At 39.8% G+C, this 22,415-nt stretch overlaps 1 protein-coding gene and 1 pseudogene across 4 annotated transcripts; one reads left to right on the top strand and one right to left on the bottom strand.

Annotated features, from left to right (window-relative positions):
* The first annotated feature begins 1,085 nt into the window (after nucleotides 1-1,085).
* LOC103708717 (serine/threonine-protein kinase D6PK-like) lies at nucleotides 1,086-17,262 on the top strand. Of its 3 annotated transcripts, none has more exons than XM_008793773.5 (3): nucleotides 1,086-1,477; nucleotides 2,459-3,657; nucleotides 16,179-17,262. In XM_008793773.5, the coding sequence occupies exons 2-3, from the start codon at nucleotides 2,666-2,668 to the stop codon at nucleotides 17,041-17,043; spliced, it is 1,857 nt and encodes a 618-aa protein (XP_008791995.2). In that variant the 5' UTR covers nucleotides 1,086-1,477; nucleotides 2,459-2,665; the 3' UTR covers nucleotides 17,044-17,262. The 3 variants fall into 3 exon arrangements, with proteins under 3 accessions (XP_008791995.2, XP_008791996.2, XP_017698717.2); XM_008793774.5 differs by having other exon boundaries at nucleotides 1,157-1,477; nucleotides 2,541-3,657; XM_017843228.4 differs by having other exon boundaries at nucleotides 1,157-1,477; nucleotides 2,463-3,657.
* Nucleotides 17,263-20,030: 2,768 nt separating this feature from the next.
* LOC103708718 (UDP-glycosyltransferase CGT pseudogene) lies at nucleotides 20,031-21,878 on the bottom strand (annotated as a pseudogene). Its single transcript, XR_015971237.2, has one exon. The product of XR_015971237.2 is annotated as a UDP-glycosyltransferase CGT pseudogene (transcript).
* Between the last annotated feature and the right edge of the window lie 537 nt (nucleotides 21,879-22,415).

The raw sequence follows: 22,415 nt of genomic DNA, 5'->3' as shown, positions 1-22,415 counted from the left end.
AGCATGCTTAATCTAGGTTTTGTTCTCTGTTTTCCTATTTCCACAACATCCCCCAAACATTATCCCAATGTTGGAATTCAATGGCTGTGAGTCCACTGCGGCATTGATGGATGGGCTCCATCATTAATCAGGGTCTTGTCAGTTTGGGACCCTCCATGAATCTTGCTGCTAGATAGCTACAAAAAGTCCCACATGCTCCCAAGGGGGAGACTTCTACAGGTAAATAGACCCCCCAACTAAGCATAGCACAGCAAATCTCACACTCATGCCCCTGTCCATGTTTGAACTTCTCCTTCCCTCTCTACTATCTATCTAGTCCCTCCTCCTCTCTCATTTTAATGGCAATTAAGAAGCTCTGGTCAATGTGCACCAGAGCCACAGATGCTGCTGGCTGAGCTGATTTGGCTGCAGATTGTGCAGCACCAAAGTGCAGGTTTGTCGTTGCCCCACAACCATTTTGTTTGCATGACTATTTCTTCTTAGCATGACAATAATTTCCAAACCTGCATGCCCTGAGAAGCAATTGAAACAAATCCGGTGCTCGCAATGCCTGATTAAAAACATCACAAGTCATCCCCACACACCACCGTCACTGCGAAATGTGACCATAGCAATTAAGCTCTACAGAGCTGCATCATTAGTAAATCAAATTCAGTAGTTGTCTGGTGCCCTCGGGCGCCACCTCCGACAGGCTTCACGCAATGATCAGGCGGCCCGACTTAGCCTCCTGGTTTTTGCCATATGACTATTATTAGCCTCTCAGCCACTTTGATTTCTAGTACAAACTATAGAATGCATGGGGCGATCTGAACTGAGAAAGTGTCCATCTTTACTGATAGATTCTTATCCAAGTTCCAAAATGCATTGGTTTGATGGGAATGGGAACAGGAATCGATCGAACAAAGGACGTTTTTGTCATTTCCAAAGATCACAAATTGGCTTTTAGCAAGGTAATAAAGACATGAGAGGGGGGAGATGTGAAGGAGGGAATGTATGTTATCTAGAAAAGTTTCTTTGGGGGAGTTAAAGGGGCTATGGGGAACTGCACCTAGATATTGGGGATTGGGGGGTAAATTTGAAGGGCATTGAGGCAAGTGAGGGTGGGATTTTGGGAGGGAGGGGAGAGCTCCCCTATTTGCCGTTAACTCACTCATGGGCTGTGGCCTGTGGACAAAAGAAAAAAATATTGAAATAATTTATGAGAAAATATTTAGTTTTAGCCTTGACTCCTTTATTCTTTACACCCTCTTTGGGCACCGCACATACAAATAACCCCACAGCCAACGCCCACACGCTGCCCCAGCACCTTTCTAAAACTTCCCCCTTAATTTTTTTTTATTTCCCCTCCCTTTTTCTTCAGCTCTTCTCCTTTCCCCCTTTCCCTCTCTTCTTTGTGGATACTGGTAGGAGGAAGGCCTACAGCCTACCTTCCCGTCTGTCAAACTGAAGCTTTAAAGTTGTGATCTTTGGGGAGAAGGTATGCTTTTGTCCTCCCTTTATCTCACTTCCGTTTTGATTTTTTCACCCCCATCTTCCTTTACTACTTCTATTTTCTGTCTTTTTTGGTTCCGTGTGAGGGAGTTGGATCTGTGTTAGGGTTCGGATTTGCCTTTTAGATCTGTCATAATGTTTTGGAGGGAGGTGTTGGAGATTTCAAGGGAATAACATTCCATTAGGATCTGCATGACTCTCCAGATATTCCCTCTTTCTATTCGGGCTTGCTGAAAGGTCCTTCTTAGGTGTTATTCTGGTTTTTTGTTGCCTTTCAGTGGAGAAACAACGCATTTTGATGTCTCTGGCATGACCCCTGGACGTTGAATCACAGTTTTCACATTTTTCTGATCTTTTTGGTTACTGGGTTTTTGGGGTTTCCTGGAAAAAAAACATTATATAAAGGTGTGGATGTACTAATCCAGGCTGCATCTAGCTCTTTGTTGGAGAAGAAGTTATTTATTTTAAGTACGTCATGGTCCACCTTCCTCTCTGTTGTGGAAAGATGATATCTTGATGTTGCTTTCATGATCTTTACTTTCTTTAAGCCCTTTTATTTAGTTGATTTAGGTAGATGCCTTGTGGCCTTCCTCTCAACTATATTTGATCTGTGTACTGGTGCATTGTTGGAGATACCTTTATTTCTTTTGTTCTCAAGATCTTATACTACTAAGTGGGTTGGAATTGTGTATCACCTTTTGTTACATAAATACTTCATTCTTGTGTATCATGGTGAAGTTATTGGGTGAATCTGTCTGTTCTGCATTTTGAATCTTGATCGATGGATCAACATGGTTTTTCCCTCGAAGTGTTAGGTTTGTTACTGGAATGGGGGGGGGGGGGGGGCGCATGTTTTGAGCATATAGCTTCTGCTTTCCTGATCTCTTGGGATATTTTTTAAGCCACATTTTTCTTATGTTTGTTTCCCTTTCTTTGCTACTTATATGTTGTTAATTATCATGGATAGGAAGGTTGCAAGGTCTGTTTTCTTTCTTGCACAATTCATAGTGTTATGAACTTTATCTGATGGTGGAGCACCCCATGCATAGATCTATCAAAGATGGAGAACAAGGCATTTGATTCTCCAACAGAATGCTGCATGCGTTTCCTGAAATTACTGAGAGTTCATGGATTGGTTTAACCTGCTAAATGTACAAATTCAGCTTTTAGATCAATGGATTCCAAAACTGTTCCCCAAACTTGCTCTGAACAACAGCTCAAAACACTTGCTAACCGGATAATAGAGCCAAATTCTTGTAAGCCTTCGCCTTTGCAGATTCCTAAGCCAAGCAAATCAGAGCCTACCACACCCGAAAGAATGCCAAAATCTGTAAATCAGAGCATACTAAAGCAAACTGCCACAAAGGTACCAGACCAAAAACCAAATCACCATCGAAAGGGATCTGTTGATCCTTTACCAGATAAGGTTCCTCTGAAGACTGTACTTTCTCCAGAATCTAAAGATATGCATACTTCCTCTGGTTGTCTGAAACAACCAGTACAACAAGAAGATCCAGTGCAATTGCCACAATTGAATGGGACCATGAGCTTGGAAGGTAAAGATCAAGATAAGAAAATTTCTGAGCGGAGCATTGCAAATGATAGCTTTGTTTCTGCTAAAGTCAGTGATGGTACCAGCAGTGTCACAAAGACCAGTGGAAGTGCTAAGATCAGTGACCGAGCCGACTTTGTGGAGAGTGGAAAGAGTAGTATGTGCAGGGCCAGTACAAGCAGTGATGAGAGCTCATGTAGCAGCATGAGTAGTAGTGTCACAAAGCCTCATAAGGCAAATGATTCAACATGGGAAGCAATTCAAATGGTGCGAGCTAGAGATATTGTTCTGTGTTTGAACCATTTCAGGCTACTAAAGAGGTTAGGCTGTGGTGATATTGGTAGCGTATATCTATCAGAGTTAAGTGGAACAAAGACTTATTTTGCAATGAAGGTCATGGACAAGGGATCTCTGGCAAGTCGTAAGAAGCTGCTTAGGGCTCAGACTGAGAGGGAGATATTGCAATGCCTTGATCATCCATTTCTTCCAACATTATACACCCATTTTGAGACTGATAAATTCTTATGTCTGGTGATGGAGTTCTGCCCAGGAGGAGACTTGCACACACTTCGACAGAGGCAGCCTGGGAAATATTTTCCAGAACAAGCTGTGAAGTATGTCCTGCTACTTCTACTCTATAACTAAATCAAATTTCTACCCTTTGAAAACTATTAAGTGGACTGATAAGTTGGCTCATTGTTTATGTTGACACACACTCTCACATGTATATAGATATGTTTCTTGATATTTGCTTGTGCTAAAATGGATAGCAGTAATCTTCATTAATTTTTGTGTCGTGAAAAATTATGCACAGAATTTGAATCAGTTATTTTCGACATCTTGGTATAACTATGAAATCTTCCTTGTTTCTTTTACTTATATCCATGTGCACTGTCAGAATCATTTCTGAACTGCTACAAATTTTTGGCTGCAAATGCGTCTCCAGTGGTTCAGTTTGTAGGTAAACTGCTGGAGGTTTGGAGAAAGCATCACGAAGTTCGATAAAATCACTGAGTGTTAAAACTGAAGAATAAGCTGTGTGACAGAGCTGACAAGCATTTTGTAATCATCATGCAACCCTCCTATTGCACATGGCATCTCCTACCTGCTCGGTATGTTTGATTATGACCGGTACATTTTGATGGTAGAGATGCTTTACTCACAATCAAGATGTTTTACTCACAATCTGTAGTGAGTTCACATCAGTAGGACTTCAGAACGTCAAAGAGCTGTTGATAAGTCTCATTTAATTCAATGTCGAAGTAATGTTATGCCATGTAATTGCCAACTGATCTTGCACATATCAAGTGTCAGAAATCGCAGCCATGGTAAAATATGTAATCGTCACCCACTATGACCACAATTAATTCTTTTTTTTGTTTTCTTGGATAGTTCAGAAGGAATGCAGGGGTGAGAATGCATGCTAAAATTGGGTTATCAAACATGAGCTCTACCAGTCTTCCATAAAGTAGAAGTAATGTTAAAGTTACCTTAACAACGTACTGAAGATTGTCTGGGTTCCTGTTTGACTCAATGGCTTAAATTTTTTGCCTAAGAGATCAACAGGGTTCTCTTTATTGAACATTGTCATCTTCCCCTTTATCAAGTTTCTTTGCATGCCTAAGGAAATTTTAGAGGGTTGCCTTCTGATAGGTTTAAAGTGCAACCAATAAGGTAGATTGCCCGGCAGCCAATTATCATGGCAAGCCCATCTCTTGCTTAAAGTGTCCTTTAAAAAGGAAAGGGGACCAGTCGTAAAGTCTGCTCAATCATTCTCAAATTATATGCTTAATAGTTGACCCCATTTCAATGGTAAAGGTCCTGGATGACTATGCTGATGATTTTTACTACTTTTAGAAGAAACTCTTGGATGAGCTGAGTTAGCATGTTTCATTTACATTTTCACTTTCTTATAATGTCCCCAGCAGTACTATGTCGCTGTGCACAGGTCATGGATTACATAAAAAGTAATAGAGACTGAAAAAAAAGGATTGTATCACACATGTCATCACACTAGGGAAAAATTATATGAAACCAAAATTTTGATCAGTCAACTTCACACTTCATCTTGTAGAGTTATTATACAATTGATTTTATGTTTCTGTATGGCATCACCTTGAAGAAGCTAAGCTTCTTACTTGCAAGAACATCCTTTTGTGTGTCCTCTATCTGAACAACTGTATACCATCTTTCATAGATTCTTCTTCACAACCTATTAATGGTTAAGTCTTCAACCAATAACATTAAATGTTTTTAACTCCTTTCATCCTTGTGTTACTAGTTTCACCCATTTTCTTACAATTTTAATACAAGCCCAAGATTCTCTGCTCATCAATGCTTCCTTCACTCTTTGTTGCATATAAACATGCCATATTAAGTGGTTCTTCATTGTTTTATCTTCGATTACAGCAGTTTTTATGACTTTATAGTTTATACTAATAATTTGTTCTCTTAAATTCCTGACATAGCCTTACCATTACATCTTCATCAAATGTTCATATGTGCATCAGTAAAGGGGTTCAACTTTCTTTGGGATGAACTATAAATGACCTTAAACATAAAATTGGCTGTTTGCTGATATCAATCTATATATGACTATTAGATCTAGCAATAACTTTTTTCCCATTCACTTATAACTCTCTGATATGTTTCTAGTATGCAAAAGTGCTCATTTTCTGCTACATCATTATTTTAATTAGTTCAAGTTCTTTTATTCCATAAATGGACATGTATAACTGTTAATATTTTTCCACCATGCATATATTTTACCGTTGAATGTGGATGTTGGAATTGGTTCTATTTTCTTGTTGGTGCATGCTTAGATGTCCGCTTCCATCACCTAACACAACATACCTAGACGCTGAGATGTGCTACATGTCTACACCATCTTTCAAAATTTTGCTTATAACAAAGTTTATGTATTTTATCCTTATGATAATTGATCTGAGAGATAAATGTTTCTTCAAATATATTAACAACTTTGTTTATTAGACAGAAATGTGCATTGTTAAATGTAAATCTCTTTTAAGTATTCATAGTGCTAAAAGTTACCATCTTGGCTTGTTTTTCCTCGGGTAGATCTTAAATAGTTCTTTCGGCTGTTGTGAAATTACAGGACAATGTTTGGGTTTCGGTGGGAACTTTAAAATCGAAATTAAAGGTTCTGGTTTCAGCTGCAACTGATATGAAAATTTTGGCATATCAGACAATCTAAATATTTGGACCATATTAAGTGTATATAAATGAACTATTCATTTTATCTTTTGTTTTTCTCCTTGTTTGTTGAAATATTGAATAATATTCTTGTCACGCCCCATATCCGGAGCATGACATGGTCGTGCTACCGAGGGTACAACCCAAGATAACACAAAGCCAACATTACATTAGTGTTTCAAATCTATCTCAAATATAATAGAATAAATAGGAATCCAATTTCATTATCTATTAAATGCAACCAATACTGGTTTAGAGCGTCTAAATCCAAACATAAATACCAAACCCATAATCCTTAATATTTAGAAAATCATTGACTACAAATTCATAGTCAATTTAAAATATTAAAATTCTTAACTTCAAGCTTGGACCATCCTTCGTTTCTGTCGACTCTATTCATCTAGAGAGAGAAAAATAAAAATAGAAGTATATGAGCGACGTAGCTCTGTAAGTAAACTTTTCACTGTCTTACCGAATTAGGCATAAGTTTTTGCATGTCAATGCATCATTTAAGAAAAATAACAGATATTCCAAAACAAGCATTCATGGTACAGTATATTAAAATAAGTCATAAAGCAAATCGTGCATGAACAAATCATTCATTTTTCATAAACATAGTTTCAAGTTTGTATTGCAAATAAATTCGTAAATCATTCTTTACGTCATTTAATCCTATCATGGATCAAAACATTGCTCACAGATATTCGTGTCATGGTCACTATAATCTGTGACAGGGCTATCTTCGTAATCGACAAGATATCATAATTCGTATTCGATACCAACTTTAATCCGTTAGCAGAGGGCCATTTATGTTGGATGCTAGCTTCAGGATGTCGATTGACCCCCATTTCTAGGAGCGGTTATAGCAATCTGAGAGCCTTTAGAAAACTTATATCTTTTCTTAAACATATACACATAAATAGATGAAAAACACTAAATGGCATGATTTCATAACAAAGCTATTTTTATTAAACATTCATGAAACTATTTTTTATAATAAAGAATAATTTTTATAATACATATGTTGATTCATAATTTTAAGAAAAGCATAATATTTTCATAAGCAAATTTTATGCACAGAAAACATGATCATTTGAAAAATAATGAGTGTAAGATATACTTACCTCTTTTGTCTTAGGCTGTTAGATTTTGCTAGGCGACTCCGCTAGACCTATTTAAAATATTAACAACAAAATTAATTTCTAATTGATGGCTTTAATAAAATAATACGAGAAGACTTGACTGAGCGTACGGTGGTTTCAGATAGATCAGGTCTAGACGATTTGCTCAGTAAATCAGACTCAATCAGACTAAGATTAATCAATAAGGTTCATCAATGGGAATTTTAGGGATATTCAATAGGGTTGGAATAATCGGTCCCGTAGGCGGCTCTAGTATGAGGGTAGTTTAGGGCCTCTTTTCAGGGATCAACTCGGATTATAGATCAAGTCGATGAGACTCGGTTCGTGAATCCATGGGTCTTCTTAGAAAGAGAAATAGAGAGATGAGAGAGAAGAGAAAAAAAGAGAAACAAGAGGGAGATGGCTCTTTCTCTCTCTTCTCTTCTTTCTTCTTGGAAAAACAGAAGGAGGCGGCTGGTGGCTGTGGTCATGGTGGTCTAGCAAGGTAGCAGCCGGAGGTGGAGACACGAGGCGGAGGGCGGTCGGCTGTCCAAAAATCAAACTAAAAACAGGGTTGAGAAGAAAAATTTCTTGGCTCGGTGTACGCAGATCCTAGTCTGCTCGCCGGTGGCTGGGGGTTCGGCTTCGGCTAGGTACTGATGTAGGGAAGCGGCCGATGACTTCGGCGATGAATGCCTACGACAGACATTGCCGAAGAAAAGGAGAGGAGGAGATTAAAGGCAGAACAAGGGTGAGGTTTCATAGTAATTTTTGATCAAATCGTTGGCGGAATCCGACCGACAATGGATTAATAAAGAAAAGAGAGGTCGGGGAAGAAGGATTCAAGGTTCTTACCGGCTTCGGTGAGCGCTGCGACCTCGATTTTCGGAGGGCACGCTGACGGGATGCCATGATTTCGAAGGGAGAAAAGAGAGAGAAAGAAACTCGATTGCCGGTAGAGGTCCATCGGGGGGCTCTAAATAGGAGTGGAGGATAGGCTTATCCTTGTCTCTGATAGAGTTCGTGGTGGACGACTTTTTCTCCTCCGCTGCGATCAACCAGGGCTCTGCCTTGTTTTTGACTGAAACGGCCCTTCGGGTCAGGCCAATAGGCCAGCCTGATGAGGTTGGGCCTCACATTCTCCCATTCTTTAAAAAATTTCGTTCTTGAAACTTAACATACCTTCATTTTCAAGCAAATGGGGACACGAATTCATCTAATACTCCACCATGCTTGCGTTACGCACCTCTGATCAAAACTATTCTATACATGTCACATGCCTAACTATACGAGTCAAACCTAAGCTTAAGTTCTATCCATTATTAGACTTTTAAGTTTAACCCATGATCAAACCTATTGCCTTGATACCATATTTATCATGCCTTAGATCCGAAGCATGACATGGGCATGCTACCGAGGGTTACAACCCATGATATCACGAAGCCAACATTACATTTAGCTTTCAAATCCTTCTCAAAATATAATAGAATAAATAGGAATCCAATTTTATTATTCATTAAATGCAACCAATACTGGTTCAGAGCGTCTAAATCCAAACATATATACTAAGTCCGTAATCCTCAATATTTAGAAAATCCTTGACTACAATTTCATAGTTAATTTAAAATACTAAAATTTTTCTACAAAATCACCAAGCTTATTAGTGCGAACTCTGAGTCTGGACCATCCTTCGTTTCTATGGATCCTATTTATCTGGAGGAAAAAAATAAAAATAGAGGTATATGAGCGACACAACTTAGTATGTAAATCTTTCACTACATACCATTATCAAGTATAAGCTTTTTCATGTCAATGCATCATTTAAGAAAAATAACAGATATATCCAAACAAGCATTTCATAATACAGTATATTAAAACAAGTCATAAAGCAAATCATGCATGAACAAATCATCCATCTTTTATAAACATAGTTCCAAGTTTATATTGTAAATAAATTCGTAAATCATTCTTCACGTCATTTAATCCTATCATGGATCAAAACATTGCTTATAGATATTCGTGCCATGGTCACTATAACACGTTACAGGGCCATCTTCGTAATCGCGAAAATATCATAATTTGTATTCGTTACCAACTTTAACCTGTTGGCAGAGGGCCGTTTATGTTGGATGCTAGCTTCAGAGTGTCGATTGGCCCCCATTTCTAGGGGCGGTTATAGCAATTTGAGAGCCTTTAAAAAACTTATATCTTTTCTGAAAAATACACATAAATAGATGAAAAACACTAAATAGCATGATTTCATAACAACGTTATTTTCATTAAACATTCATGGAACTATTTTTCATAATAAAATATAATTTTCATAATATATATGCTAATCTATAATTTTAAGAAAAGGCATGATATTTTCACAAGCAAATTTTATGCATGAAAAACATGATCATTTGAAAAATAATGAGTGTAAGATATACTTATCTCTTTTGTCTTAGACTGTCAGATTTTGCTAGGAGACTCCGCTAGACTTGTTTAAAATATTAATGGCAAAATTAATTTTTGATTGATGACTTTAATAAAATAATACTAGAAGACTTAATCAGGCGTACGGTGGTTTTGGGTAGGTCAAGCCAAGATTATTAACAAGATTCATTTATTAGGATTTCAGGGACATTCAATGGGGCCGAGGCAATCGGTTTAGTAGGTGGCCCGGGCACTAGGGCAATTTAGGGCCTCTTTTTGGGGATCAACTTGGGTTCATAGATTAAGTCGATGTAGCTCGGTTCATGGATCTATGGGTCTTAGAAAGAGAAATAGGAAGATGAGAGAGAAGGAAGAGAAAATAAGAGAGAAGAGAGAGATGGCTCTTTCTCTCTTCTCTTCTTTCTTTCGTATTTTTTGGAAAAACAGAGGAAGGAGGTGGTTGGCTGTGGTCATGGTGGTTCGGTTAGGTGGCATCGGAGGTGGAGACATGAGGCAGAGGGCGGCCGGCGGCGGCGGCCGACTGTCCAAAAATCAAATTAAAAATAGGGCCAAAAGGGGAATTTCTTAGCTTGGTGTATTCAAATCCCAACCCGCTCATCGACGACTGGGGGTTTGACTTCGGCTAAGGACTGATGCAAGGAAGCGGCCGATGGCTTTGGCGATGAATGCCGACAACATGCATTGTCGGAAAAAAGGAGAGGAGAAGATCAAAGGCAGAACAGGAGAGGGGTTTCATAGTGATTTTCGATCTTGACGGGATTTGATCAACAATGAATCAATAGATAAAGGAGAGGCCGGAGAAGAAGGATTCGAGGTTCTTACTGGCTTCGGTGAGTGCTACGGCCCCGATTTCTGGTGGGCACGGTGACGGGATGCCATGATTTCGAAGGGAGAAAAGAGAGAGAAAGGAGCTTGATGATCATTGGTGGTCCATCGAGGAGGGGCTCTAAATAGGTGTGGAGGCTAGGCTTATCCTAGCCTCCGACAGAATTCGTGGTGGACTCTTCCGCCTCCGCCACGATCAACCAGGGCTCAGCCCTATTTTTGACTGAAACGGCCCTTCGGGCCACGATTGGATGCTGAGTCGGACCAACAGGCCGGCCCAATGAAGCTGGGCCTCACATTCTATCCTTTAAAAAATTTCGTCCTCGAAACTTAATGTACCTTTATTTTCAAAAAAATGGGGGTTTAAGTCTTCATCTAATACTCTACCGTGCTTTCGCTGTGCGACTCTGATGAAAATTAACTCTTCTATACCTGTCACTTGCCTAAATATACAAATCATAAGCCTAAGCTTACGTTCTGCCCATCACTAGACTTTTAAGCTTAACCCATGATGAAGCCTATTGTTCTGATACCATATTTGTTATGCCTCAGATTCGGAGCATAGCATGGCAGTGCTATCGAGCAGTACAGCCCAGAAGCCAACATTCTGTTTAGCTTTCAATCTATCTCAAATATATTAGAATAAATAGGAATTCAATTTTATTGGCCATTAAATGCAACTAATATTGGTTTAGAGCGTCTAAATCCAAACATAAATACCAAACCCATAATCCTCAATATTCAAAAATTCATTGACTACAAATTTATAGTCAATTTAAAATACTAAAATTCTTCTATAAAACTGCTAAGCTTGCTAGCTCAAACTCTAAGCCTGGATCATCCTTCGTTCCTATGGACTCTATTCATCTAGAGAGAGAAAAATAAAAAAAAGAGATATATGAGCGACACAACTCAATAAGTAAATCTTTTGCTATCTTACTAGATCAAGTATTATTTTAAAAAAATAACAGATATTTCAAAATAAGTATTTCATAGTACAATATATTAAAACATGTCATAATGCAAATCATGCATGAACAAATCATCCATTTTTCATAAACATATTTCTAAGTTTATATTGCAAATATATTCGTAAATCATTCTTCATATCATTTAATCCTATCATGGATCAAAACATTGCTCACAGATATTCGTGCCATGTTCACTATAACTCGTGACAGGGCCATCTTCGTAATCGACAATATAGCATAATTCGTATTCGTTACCAACTTTTACCCATTGGTAGAGGGCCGTTTATGTTGGATGCTAGCTTCAGGGTGTCGATTGGCCTCTATTTCTAGGGATGGTCATAGCAATTTGAGAGCCTTTAGAAAACTTATATTTTTTTCTTAAAATATATATATTTATATAAATAGATGAAAAATATTAAATGACATGATTTCATAACAAAGCTATTTTCATCAAACATTCATGAAACTATTTTTCATAATAAAGCATAATTTTCATAATACATTCGCTAATCCATAATTTTAAGAAATATATGATATTTTCACAAGCAAATTTTTTGCACGGAAAACATGATCATTTGAAAATAATGAGTGTAAGATATACTTACATCTTTTACCTTAAACTGTCAGACTTCGCTAGGCGACTTTGCTAGACCTATTTAAAATTATTAACAACGAAATTAATTTCTAGTTGATGACTTTAATAAAATAATACGAGAAGATCTGACCGAGTTTGCGGTAGTTTCGGGTAGGTCAGGTCTAGACGATTCGCTCAATTTATTAGACTTAATTAGACAAAGATCAATCAATAAGGTTTATTAATAGGGGTTTCAAGGACATTCAATAGGGCCGGCGTGATCGGTTTAGTAGGCGGCCCGAGCACTAGGGCAGTTTAGGATCTCTTTTCAGAGATCAATTCAGGTTTGTAGATCAAGTTGATGGGACTCGTTTCATGGATCCATGAGTCTTCTAGAGAGAGAAATAGGGAGATGAGAGAGAAGAGAGAAAATAAGAGTGAACCAAGAAAGAGATGGCTCTTTCTCTCTCTCCTCTTCTTTTCTTCTTTCTTTCTTTTTTGGCAAAACAGAGGAAGGAGGCGGGTGGTGGCTATGGTCATGTTGGTCCGGTGAGGTGGTGGTCGGAGGTAGAGACATGAGGCAGAGGGAGGACGACGGCGGTGGCCGGCCGTTCAAAAATCAAGCTGAAAAATAGGGCCAAGAAGGCGAATTTTTTGGCTCGGTGTACTCGGATCCCATCCTGCTCGCCGGCGGCTGGGGGTCTGGCTTCGGCCAGGGACTGATGTAGGGAAGCGGCCGATGGCTTCGACGATGAATGCTGACGACAGACATTACTAGAAAAAAGGAGACGAGAGTAGAACAAAGGCCGAACAACGGAGGGGTTTCATAGTGATTTCCAATCGATTCCTTGGCGGAATTTGATCGGCAATGGATCAATAGAGAAGGGAGAGGTTGGAGAAGAAGGATTCAAGGTTCTTACTGGCTCCAGTTAGCGTTGCGGCCCCGATTTCGAAGGAAAAAAGAGAGAAAGGTGCTCGATGATCGCCGGTGGAGGTCCATTTGGGGGGGGGGCTCTAAATTGGAGTGAAGGCTTGGATAAGCGACGGAGTTCGTGGGGGAGGAGGACTCTTCCTCCTCTGCCGCGATCAACCAGGGCTCTGCCCTGTTTTTGATTGAAATGACCCTTTGTGCTGCGATTGGGTGCTGGCCGGGCTAACAGGCCGGCCCAATGAGGCTGGGCCTCACAATTCACTTATAAAGCTTAGATTTTATAAGTATTGACAAGTTTCGAAAGTATTGAAACATTATCACATTGACATTTTGACATTAGTTTGTCTGTGATAGTAAACTCCTATAGGTATTCAATTTGTCTTATGTTAGAATGCCACCAAAAAGTAATGTGATACATAAAATCTGTAGTATGAACATGATCTTTTAGTATTTTACATTATTTTTTTCTAATTTTGATTGTTTAGTGAGAAAATCAACCAAATGCTCCATCCAGAAGTCCCCAAACAATAATATAAATTTCATAAGATGTCTAATTCTTTTTCCCTGTACTACTATTTATTACTTCTGATTTATTTTTAATAATTTTCAGCTAAAATTGTCAAAAGTAGCACCAAAACCACTAAAATTGACAAAGCTACTGAAAGTGAAACTCATTAGTCTAAGCAAGACCAAAACCAAGTATACAAATTAAAAACTTTGATTCAAACTTAATTATGGTGCCATGAGGTTTGTTGGTTTTTCAGTATGAAACTTATTATGTAGTGCATGAGTATTATCTGGGTATTCTAATAACAAGCACATGCATTCAGACATTCTTTTGGACATCTTTTTCCATATTCCTATTTAGATGGAAGCAGATAGCTAAACAATGACATGGAACCTCATATTTAGGTTACGTTGGGCATTCTTCTGGGGGTTATTGCCGCATCATGTTTACCAAACCACCATTGACATTGCTGGGAAGTGAGTTACTGAACCATCCAGCAAGCTTGAAATTTGATTCAGAATTAACAATATTATTTCTTGGTTCTTATCCGATTCCTTTTGTAGATGAGGTCATGATTACTGCATAATTTATGCTCAATTCTTTATAGTTCTTGAATTTTCATTTCAAACATGAAATGATTCATAGAAGAAACATGATGCAATTGTTTGAAGCTGCACCGGCATCTCCAATTCTATGAAAGCTAGAGTAGATACTGGTGCTTAAAGCAAGATTAGTCTGAAATGGTAAGGAAGCATCGTCAGAGAATGATGATAATAGGCATAAAGAAAGGATGATGGACGATGGGAGCATAAAGAATTAGTACAAATCTTGATTATTGCTCAATGAAATGCAAGCATAAGGTAGTGAAAATATGTGAGGAAGGAATTATGTAAAATGTGGGAACTAAAAGAGAGAGATATAATAGAAAAGTTGTTCTTAGAATTTAGTAACTTAGAAGTAAGGGACTTGACAATATTTTATTTGAGCACTACGATGTTGCGGCAGAAATTGCAGTGTTGAATCTGAAATGGAGAATCTTGAGGAGGGAAAAATAGAGAATCAACTAAGGATTTTTTTATCTTACTTGAAATGGTCAGAGCACTTTTCGGCTATGCAAGTGTATGGCAATCCTCATATTGAGCCTTTAACAATCCATTATTTTGAATTAAATATCTACCTTATTCAGGGATTTTGCTTGCCTTGATACATGGAGCTTGTTTGTTGTTTGTGGTGACCAACACAATCAATATATTTGATTACCATATTATTTTGGATAGGACTAATGGTGTTGACTATCAACCATTTTGAAGATTAATTCCTTAGTATGTTCTATCAACCATTCTTTTTGATACTTTTAAATTCTGCAGCATGGGAAATTGATGAGCATGAAAGTGTTTCTGATGATGCCAGTTTGCTGTGTTTATTGCTAATCATAGCTATAAATAAAATAGTATGATCTTGAAGATAGAAAATGGCATATTCTTGAAGTCAAGGAGGCTCTTATCTTATTAGAAGTGGCAGAGACTTTGTTTATCTGAAGCCTTCCTATAGTTTCCAGAGTGGGAGGCTACCATCTCAAAATTTAGGATGTGAAGGCACCTGGAAGCATCTTTATCAAATAATACTAGGTGTTAAAAATAATAATATCTGTTCATTTGCCTTTTGTATATTAAAGAAGTCACAGTATGAGCAATTAGAAAATGGCAAAATAATAATTGATAGGATTAGAGATTGAATTGTGGTTACTTTGAAGATTAAGGAAGCGGATGCAAAAAATTGAGCAACATTTTGGGTTGGATGTGACACTTGCGAAGTTTGTCTAATTAGGCACATTCTATATATGATCGATGTTCAATTTTAGTTTCACCTAATTTTAAAAATTCTTTTAGAAAAACCAAGATTTTCATCAATGGAATTCTCATGAAAAGAGGCAGATAAGGACCTTAAAGAACTGAGAGGTCAGAGACATTCGAGGATAGGGCAATAAGGAACTAATATCTCAAGCAGGTTATATATTTTGAGTAAATTATAAGAAGAGAAAAAGCTGCTAAACCTTTTCGAGGAAGCCATTTTGAAGGGTTTGATTCTCATTCCTGGACTTTGTTAGAGTTGTTTCAAAATAAAATCATAGAAGCCACCGAAAAGGTCTAGTTGCGGCAAATAATTGCCTTTTAGCTTAATCCACCAACCAGCTACTTGTGGTGCTTGATACAGCAGACAGTGACTCTTCCAACCTCACGCTAAATTTAAGGTTATCTAGTCAATCCAGGGGCTATTTTTTTTTTTTTTTTGTAGTCATTTTATCCCCATTCAGGATCTAACAAGCAATTATCTTCATTAGCAAAACTCAAATAGCATGGTTTGAAATTTAAGATGATCAATAACTTCCAGATATCATTTTGAGATGAGATAGTTTACCTAATAAAATTTTATTTCACCTGTTATATTATCAAACTCTTTTTCTTTCTTTTCAACTGTATAATATTCAATTTTAGAGAGAACATTAAGTAGTTGCATGCATATTACTCATTATTACTCCTGCTTAAATTGCAGATTTTATGTAGCAGAGGTCCTTCTTGCACTGGAATATTTGCACATGCTTGGAATCATATACCGTGATCTCAAGCCCGAGAATGTCCTTGTTCGGGAAGATGGCCACATCATGCTCTCCGACTTTGACCTCTCCCTGCGATGTACAGTGAGCCCCACCCTGATCAAGTCCTCCAACCTAGATGCTGACTCCTTCCGAAGAAACAACCCAGTTTACTGTGTCCAGCCTGCTTGCATTGAGCCATCCTGCATACAGCCGTCGTGCATGGCCCCCACGACATGCTTTGGGCCCCGCCTTTTCTCGAAGTCTAAGGATCGGAAACCAAAACCTGAGATTGGAAACCAAGTCAGCCCATTGCCTGAGCTCATAGCAGAGCCCACCGATGCTCGGTCCATGTCATTTGTTGGTACACACGAGTACTTGGCCCCAGAGATCATCAAAGGTGAGGGGCACGGGAGTGCTGTGGACTGGTGGACATTTGGCATCTTCTTGTATGAGCTTTTGTTTGGTAAAACTCCATTTAAAGGGTCTGGTAATAGGGCCACGCTCTTCAATGTTGTTGGGCAACCATTGCGGTTCCCAGAGTCTCCGATTGTGAGCTTCTCTGTGAGAGACTTGATAAGGGGTTTGCTTGTCAAAGAGCCGCAGCATAGGCTTGCATACAAGCGTGGGGCTACCGAGATCAAACAGCACCCATTCTTTGAGGGTGTGAACTGGGCCTTGATACGGTGTGCTAGCCCTCCAGAGATCCCAAAACCAGTCGAGCTTGAACGGCCCCCACGGCCACCAGCATCAACAAGTGAAAAGGTCGTGCCTACCACTAATCAGAAAGGGTCTGATATCTATCTAGAATTTGATATCTTTTGAGTTTTTCCTGAGCTGGAGAGATTGGCTGTACCAAGGGAAGGTGTAGAGTTTTCTCATATCTTGGATGGCAGGTGATTTGAATTATAGATTGTTAGATTTCTCTCACGCTGTTTCGGTTGTTTCCAAGTGACAATCCAAGATCCAAATTTGTATGCGTTATTGAGTGCTGAATATTTTTATTTCTCTTCATTGATCCTAGAAAGCTTGAAACTTTAAACATCTCTTTTTCCATCCTGTCATCAATTTCTTTGAGGTGTTCTGGGTCATGTAGTCATTATATTCCTGTTGGTTCTTAAGCTTGGTATGGAATATCTAGTATATCCAAGGTGTAATTTAGAGTGTTGAGACCTATGCGGATTATCTTGGAAGCACTTGCAATTGCAACTGAAGCAGGTAAAACTTCCTGAAGCCTTTGTTCCTGTTGTCTAAATTCATGTATGTTCAAATAATTCTTTTAGACCAAGACATGTAGCTCATCTTTCACAGCAAATTCCTTCTTTACTCAGGTGATAACAAGCTGGTGTTATAAATAAATCTGCAACACCATTTGGAACATTTTCCCATGTGCGTGAGCGTTGTCTTGATTTATCTTTCTGCATATTGTTATTATGATACTTCACCGGCAATTTTGCAGGTCTTGAAAGGACCAGTTATTTCAACCCCAAATAACTACCTGGAGATGTCAACTCTTCTATTATTAGCGGCGGCCTCAACATTTCCCTTCCTTTCCTGTTTGCTTTCTGCACAAGAGGCTGCACGGTACAATAAAACGTAAGAAAAAGCGCAAACAATCTCAAGCTTTGCGACTTTTTAATAATTTTCACCTTTCATATTGATGCAGGAGCATGGGCTCAAGCATGCATGGAGATCGAGTCCTCTCCTTGAGTATGCATCGAATTATATTGGGTCGAAGAGTTTTAGTGCTAAAACACATTGGATCCACGAGTTTTAGCGCCAACACACACATTGAGTCCAAGAGTTCTAGCACCAAAACATATTGGGTCCAAGATTTCTAGCATCTAGTTATATTGGGTTTTAATGTTTCAACGCCCTATTACATTGAGACCTAGTAGCGTTGAAGAGTTCTAATTTATTTGGCATCTTTGTAATGGGTCCATGTGTCGTAAAAGAGTCTTAGCTAATTTAGATACTTAGTCATATATCAATTAGAGAGTTCAAGTTAATTAGTAGTCTTAAGTTTAGAAGTTTGTGTCCAACATTGGGTGTGTCTAATATTATATTGAGTCTTTTTGTTTGGGCATATTAAGTTCTCTTGAGTTAGTGTCCAATGCCTAAATCACATTGAGTCTAAGGCGTTGAAAAGTTCTTGTGTGTGTGTGGAGTCTAGTCATTTAGTCCTCGTGACATTTGGGAAGAGTCCTAGCCGACTTGGACTCTCATTCCATGCGCCATGAAGAGTTCAAGTCGAGTGGGAGTCCTATCTTGTTAGTTAATTTAGACAATTGTTTAATTTAAAAGAGTCCATGTCAAGTAGGAGTCCTAGTTTAAGTAGGAGTTTTAGTTAAAGGAGTCACTGTTAAAGTAGTTCTTTAAATTTCAGATTGTAAGAGTCCAACTAATCCTAACCTCTAACTCTATATAAAGGAGAGATTAATTCAGAGATTAGAGTTTTATAGAAAATTTGAGAGCCTCTCTCGTGAAAGAAGTGAGATGCTTTCTTTTTCTTTTTCTTGGTGAGGCGTCAAGTCTTGGTAGGAGTTGGTGAAAGCGAGACTCCTTTTTTGCCATCTCTCTCATCCAAATTTATATTTATTTTTCCTTCCCTTATTTTCAGCATTCCTTTTCTATTTCTTACGCTATATCCTCTTCTTAATTAAGAGTCCTAGTAAGAGAAGGACTTCTCCCTTCTCCTCATGCCATCCTAGTCATATCTCTTCTTTTCCTCACTTGATATCCTTTTATTTAAGAGTCCTTGTGACAGAAGGACTCTTCCTCTTATCTCATGCTAACAACCATCCTTATCTTACGCCATATTGTTTTCCAAATAGAAACAACTCAAAACAAGGTGAATGTATAGTCACTTGTATAGAGGCCTAGGCTCGGGGGTCTGGTCGTGAGGACAGGGGGACTCGTGCCGCCTACCTAGCCTATCACTACTGGCTAGATAGGAACGCTCGAGTCTTCAAGGGAGGCGGCCTTCATTTGGGGGTGGTGGCGGCCCGAGCGCTACAGCACGCAGCGGAAATAACAGGCATCATTGAGGTATCACTTACTAGGTTGGCCAGAGACATTTGGGCCCCTCATTTTGCTCTTACAGCGTTCAAGACTATACATGTCACCTGGGTGCTTCCACCCCCTAGCTTTCTGAAGGTGAACTTCGATGGCAGCGTTATCGAGGATAGGCAAAGCGGCGGTGTGGGGCTCGTCATCAAGGACCATGATGTTAGACTAGTAGCAGCAGGGGGTCGGTAGATCTTCGACTCGTCAGTAGTATCCGACGAGCTGCGAGCTGCCTAGGAGAGTGTCTCCTATGCGAGGTGGATACTAGGCGCGGACCGCCTCCTCCTCGAAAGAGACTCGACCACGGTGATCGAGTGGATCCGGGGTCGAGGCCGCTTAGTCGAGAACCGGCCGCTTCTCCACGACATTAATAGATTATTAGGGGAGTGTGCCTTCCATCAGGCCTCGCACGTCTACCGAAAGACGAATGATGCGATGGACTGGATGGCCTCTTTTGCGGTGCACCACTTCACCTGAGCAGATCACGGATCGGTGCTAGAGTCTTTCTGTACAATGTGCCTTCTGATTTTGTTGGCGGCATTCACATCCGTTATATGTGAACCGCTGATGTACCCAAAAATTTCTACATACAATTTTTCTTATTACAACATTCATTAACAAAAAGTTCTAGAAATAAAGTAGGGCTCACACAAGTTGAGTCCTGACACCAGTACGGTGGAGATAGCGGAAGCAAATAAACTTCTAAGTCATTCTATTTTGATACGGAGGTGGAGAATAGAAGAGAATACTAGGGAACGCACGCTAATATATTCTTCAATCACTTCTTCCTTGCACAGCGATATGTTACAATACATTATACAGAAACATAGTGCCCCTCCATATATCCCTTGCATAAATGCATAACTATAATCCAAAAGACCTATCTTCTAAACACTTGCATAAAATAGTAGACAAATTCTAGGGGACACTTATGTAAGAGACATGAATGATTTAATTCTGGGGACTAATTCACTTACCATGATCCCACTTACATTATTGACCTCTTGGACCATACCCATAAGATGATGCCTCCTTGAATGCCACCGAAGTTGCTTCAAAATGAGACCACCACTAAATTTGGTTTACTCACCAACAAAAGGAAACAATCTCAGCTTCATCGCATCTTTAGCATACCGATGAACTCTGCCAACCCCTTACCAGAGCTCCCATCCGCAGCCACGGCCTTCACAGCCTCCTCCCCCAGTCTCGCTGCTGAAGCCTGCAGGCCGTCATCCTCCATCAGCTGCCTCACTCGCTCACCGATCTCTTCCCCCATCACCACTTCCTCTTCACCATCCCAGCTCCACTCCACCCAAATCCCAAGCCCACTCCTAGCCACCACCTCTGCATTCACCCTCTGGTCCCCTCCTCTCGGCCACCCCAGGACTCGAACACCATGTAACGCCGCCTCGCTCAACGAGTTCCACCCACAATGGCTAAGAAAGCCTCCAATGGCTCTGTGCCTCAGAATCTCCTCTTGATCCACCCAACCCTTCACCACCAACCCCCTATGCTTCACTCTTTCTAAATACCCTTCACCCAACAACCCCTCCAACTCCACTTCTCCATCTTCTCTATCAACTATCTTACTCTTCGCCACCCACAAGAACCTACACCCACTCTTCTCTAAGCCGACTCCCAACTCCCTGATCTGTTCCTTCGACATGGCAGTCCGGTTCCCGAAGCAAACATAGACCACCGACCGTGCCGGTTGGCCGTGGAGCCAGGACAAAGGCGAGCCTTCATGACCAAGACTCGCAGCTTGCAGTGGTCCAATGGCGATCACTGGGGGGAGCCCTGGCGCCACCTTCCCCCGGTTGAGTGCTGCTAGCGCCACTGGCTCCAGTGCTTCGAACGTGTTCACCAAGATGCCACTAGCTTTTGGAAGAATTCGACCATTTTCCACGAACTGGGTGGTGAAGGGATGACTAAGGTTGTGAAGTGCCCGAGGGATCGATGCCTTGGGTACTCTCCAAAGCCCAGGGATCTCGAAGTCGCTGACGCCAGCACTGCACGTAGGGAAGCAGGCCAAGAGTGAAAGCATTGCGGCGGAGGAGATGAACCAAATGTAGCTAGGAAGGCCGATGGCAGCGGCGATGGGAATACAAGTGGAAGCCAAGAAGATGTCGATAACAAGGGCGGAGAATGGAGGAGATGAGGAGGCGAGGAGGGCGGGGAGGAGGTGCGCCGAGCCGCGAATTGCCTGCACACGGAGAAAGAAAGGGTCGGTGGAGGCGAAGCCGGAGGGATCGTATGCGACGAGGTCGAAGTCGAGACGACGGATACGAGGGAAAGCAGCAAAGAAGTCGGCGATGTGGCAGGATTCGGCGGCGGACACGGTGGGTTGGACGGTGATGAAGGAGACGTCGCAGCCGCGCTCGGAGAGAGCGGCCGCGAGGCTGCAGAAGGGCTTCAGATGGCCCATGCCCGCGCTCGGGAGAAAGGCAAGGTGGGGTTTTTCCGGGTCGCTGGAGGATGACATTTCCAATAGTGGCACGATGGAGAAGGAGAAGTCTAACTAATAATTTATAGGTGCAGGAGAGTCTGATAATGACGATTGGGTCCCTGTCACAGGGTAGGGGAAGGCGTGGCCACAAGGGCAGTTGAAAAAGAAGGGTTTTATTATTATTATTATTTATGCATTCTCCTAAATATTAAAATTTATATAAATATTTTTAATATATATATATATATATTTATAAAATATTTGTTTTTTGTGTGCATTTTTTATTTTTTTTGTTTTGCATATATGCATATACCATCTAATGCCCTTAAAAAATTAGTAGTTTAAAATAAAAAATAATTAAAATATCTTTAATAGGTAGATATGCAAAAATATTAACATTTGATAACGGTATATACACAAATAACATTTTGCAAGAATATTCATATAATTTCACATATTTAGAGTTTATATAAAAAAAATCTAATTTTATCTTTTTTTCTATTTTAATCTATTTTAAAACTCGGATTTATTTAGTGCCTATTTCTCAATATTTGACAATTAGATAACAAAAATAATCATGAGATTATTCTACTTTATAACTGTTGCTGGTGGTCCAAACCGAGAACGATTGGCACAGCGGTGTGAACGGGGTTCCGTTTGGGTTGCCTTGGTTGGTGTTGATTGC

The sequence above is a fragment of the Phoenix dactylifera genome, chromosome 11 (assembly GCF_051530095.1).
Source record: "Phoenix dactylifera cultivar Ajwa chromosome 11, Ajwa_hap1_PhDact_Kaust_v1.1, whole genome shotgun sequence".
NCBI classification, from domain to species: Eukaryota; Viridiplantae; Streptophyta; class Magnoliopsida; order Arecales; family Arecaceae; genus Phoenix; species Phoenix dactylifera.
Note: the sequence above shows the minus strand (reverse complement) of the source record. Positions and strands in the feature narration are given on the sequence as shown.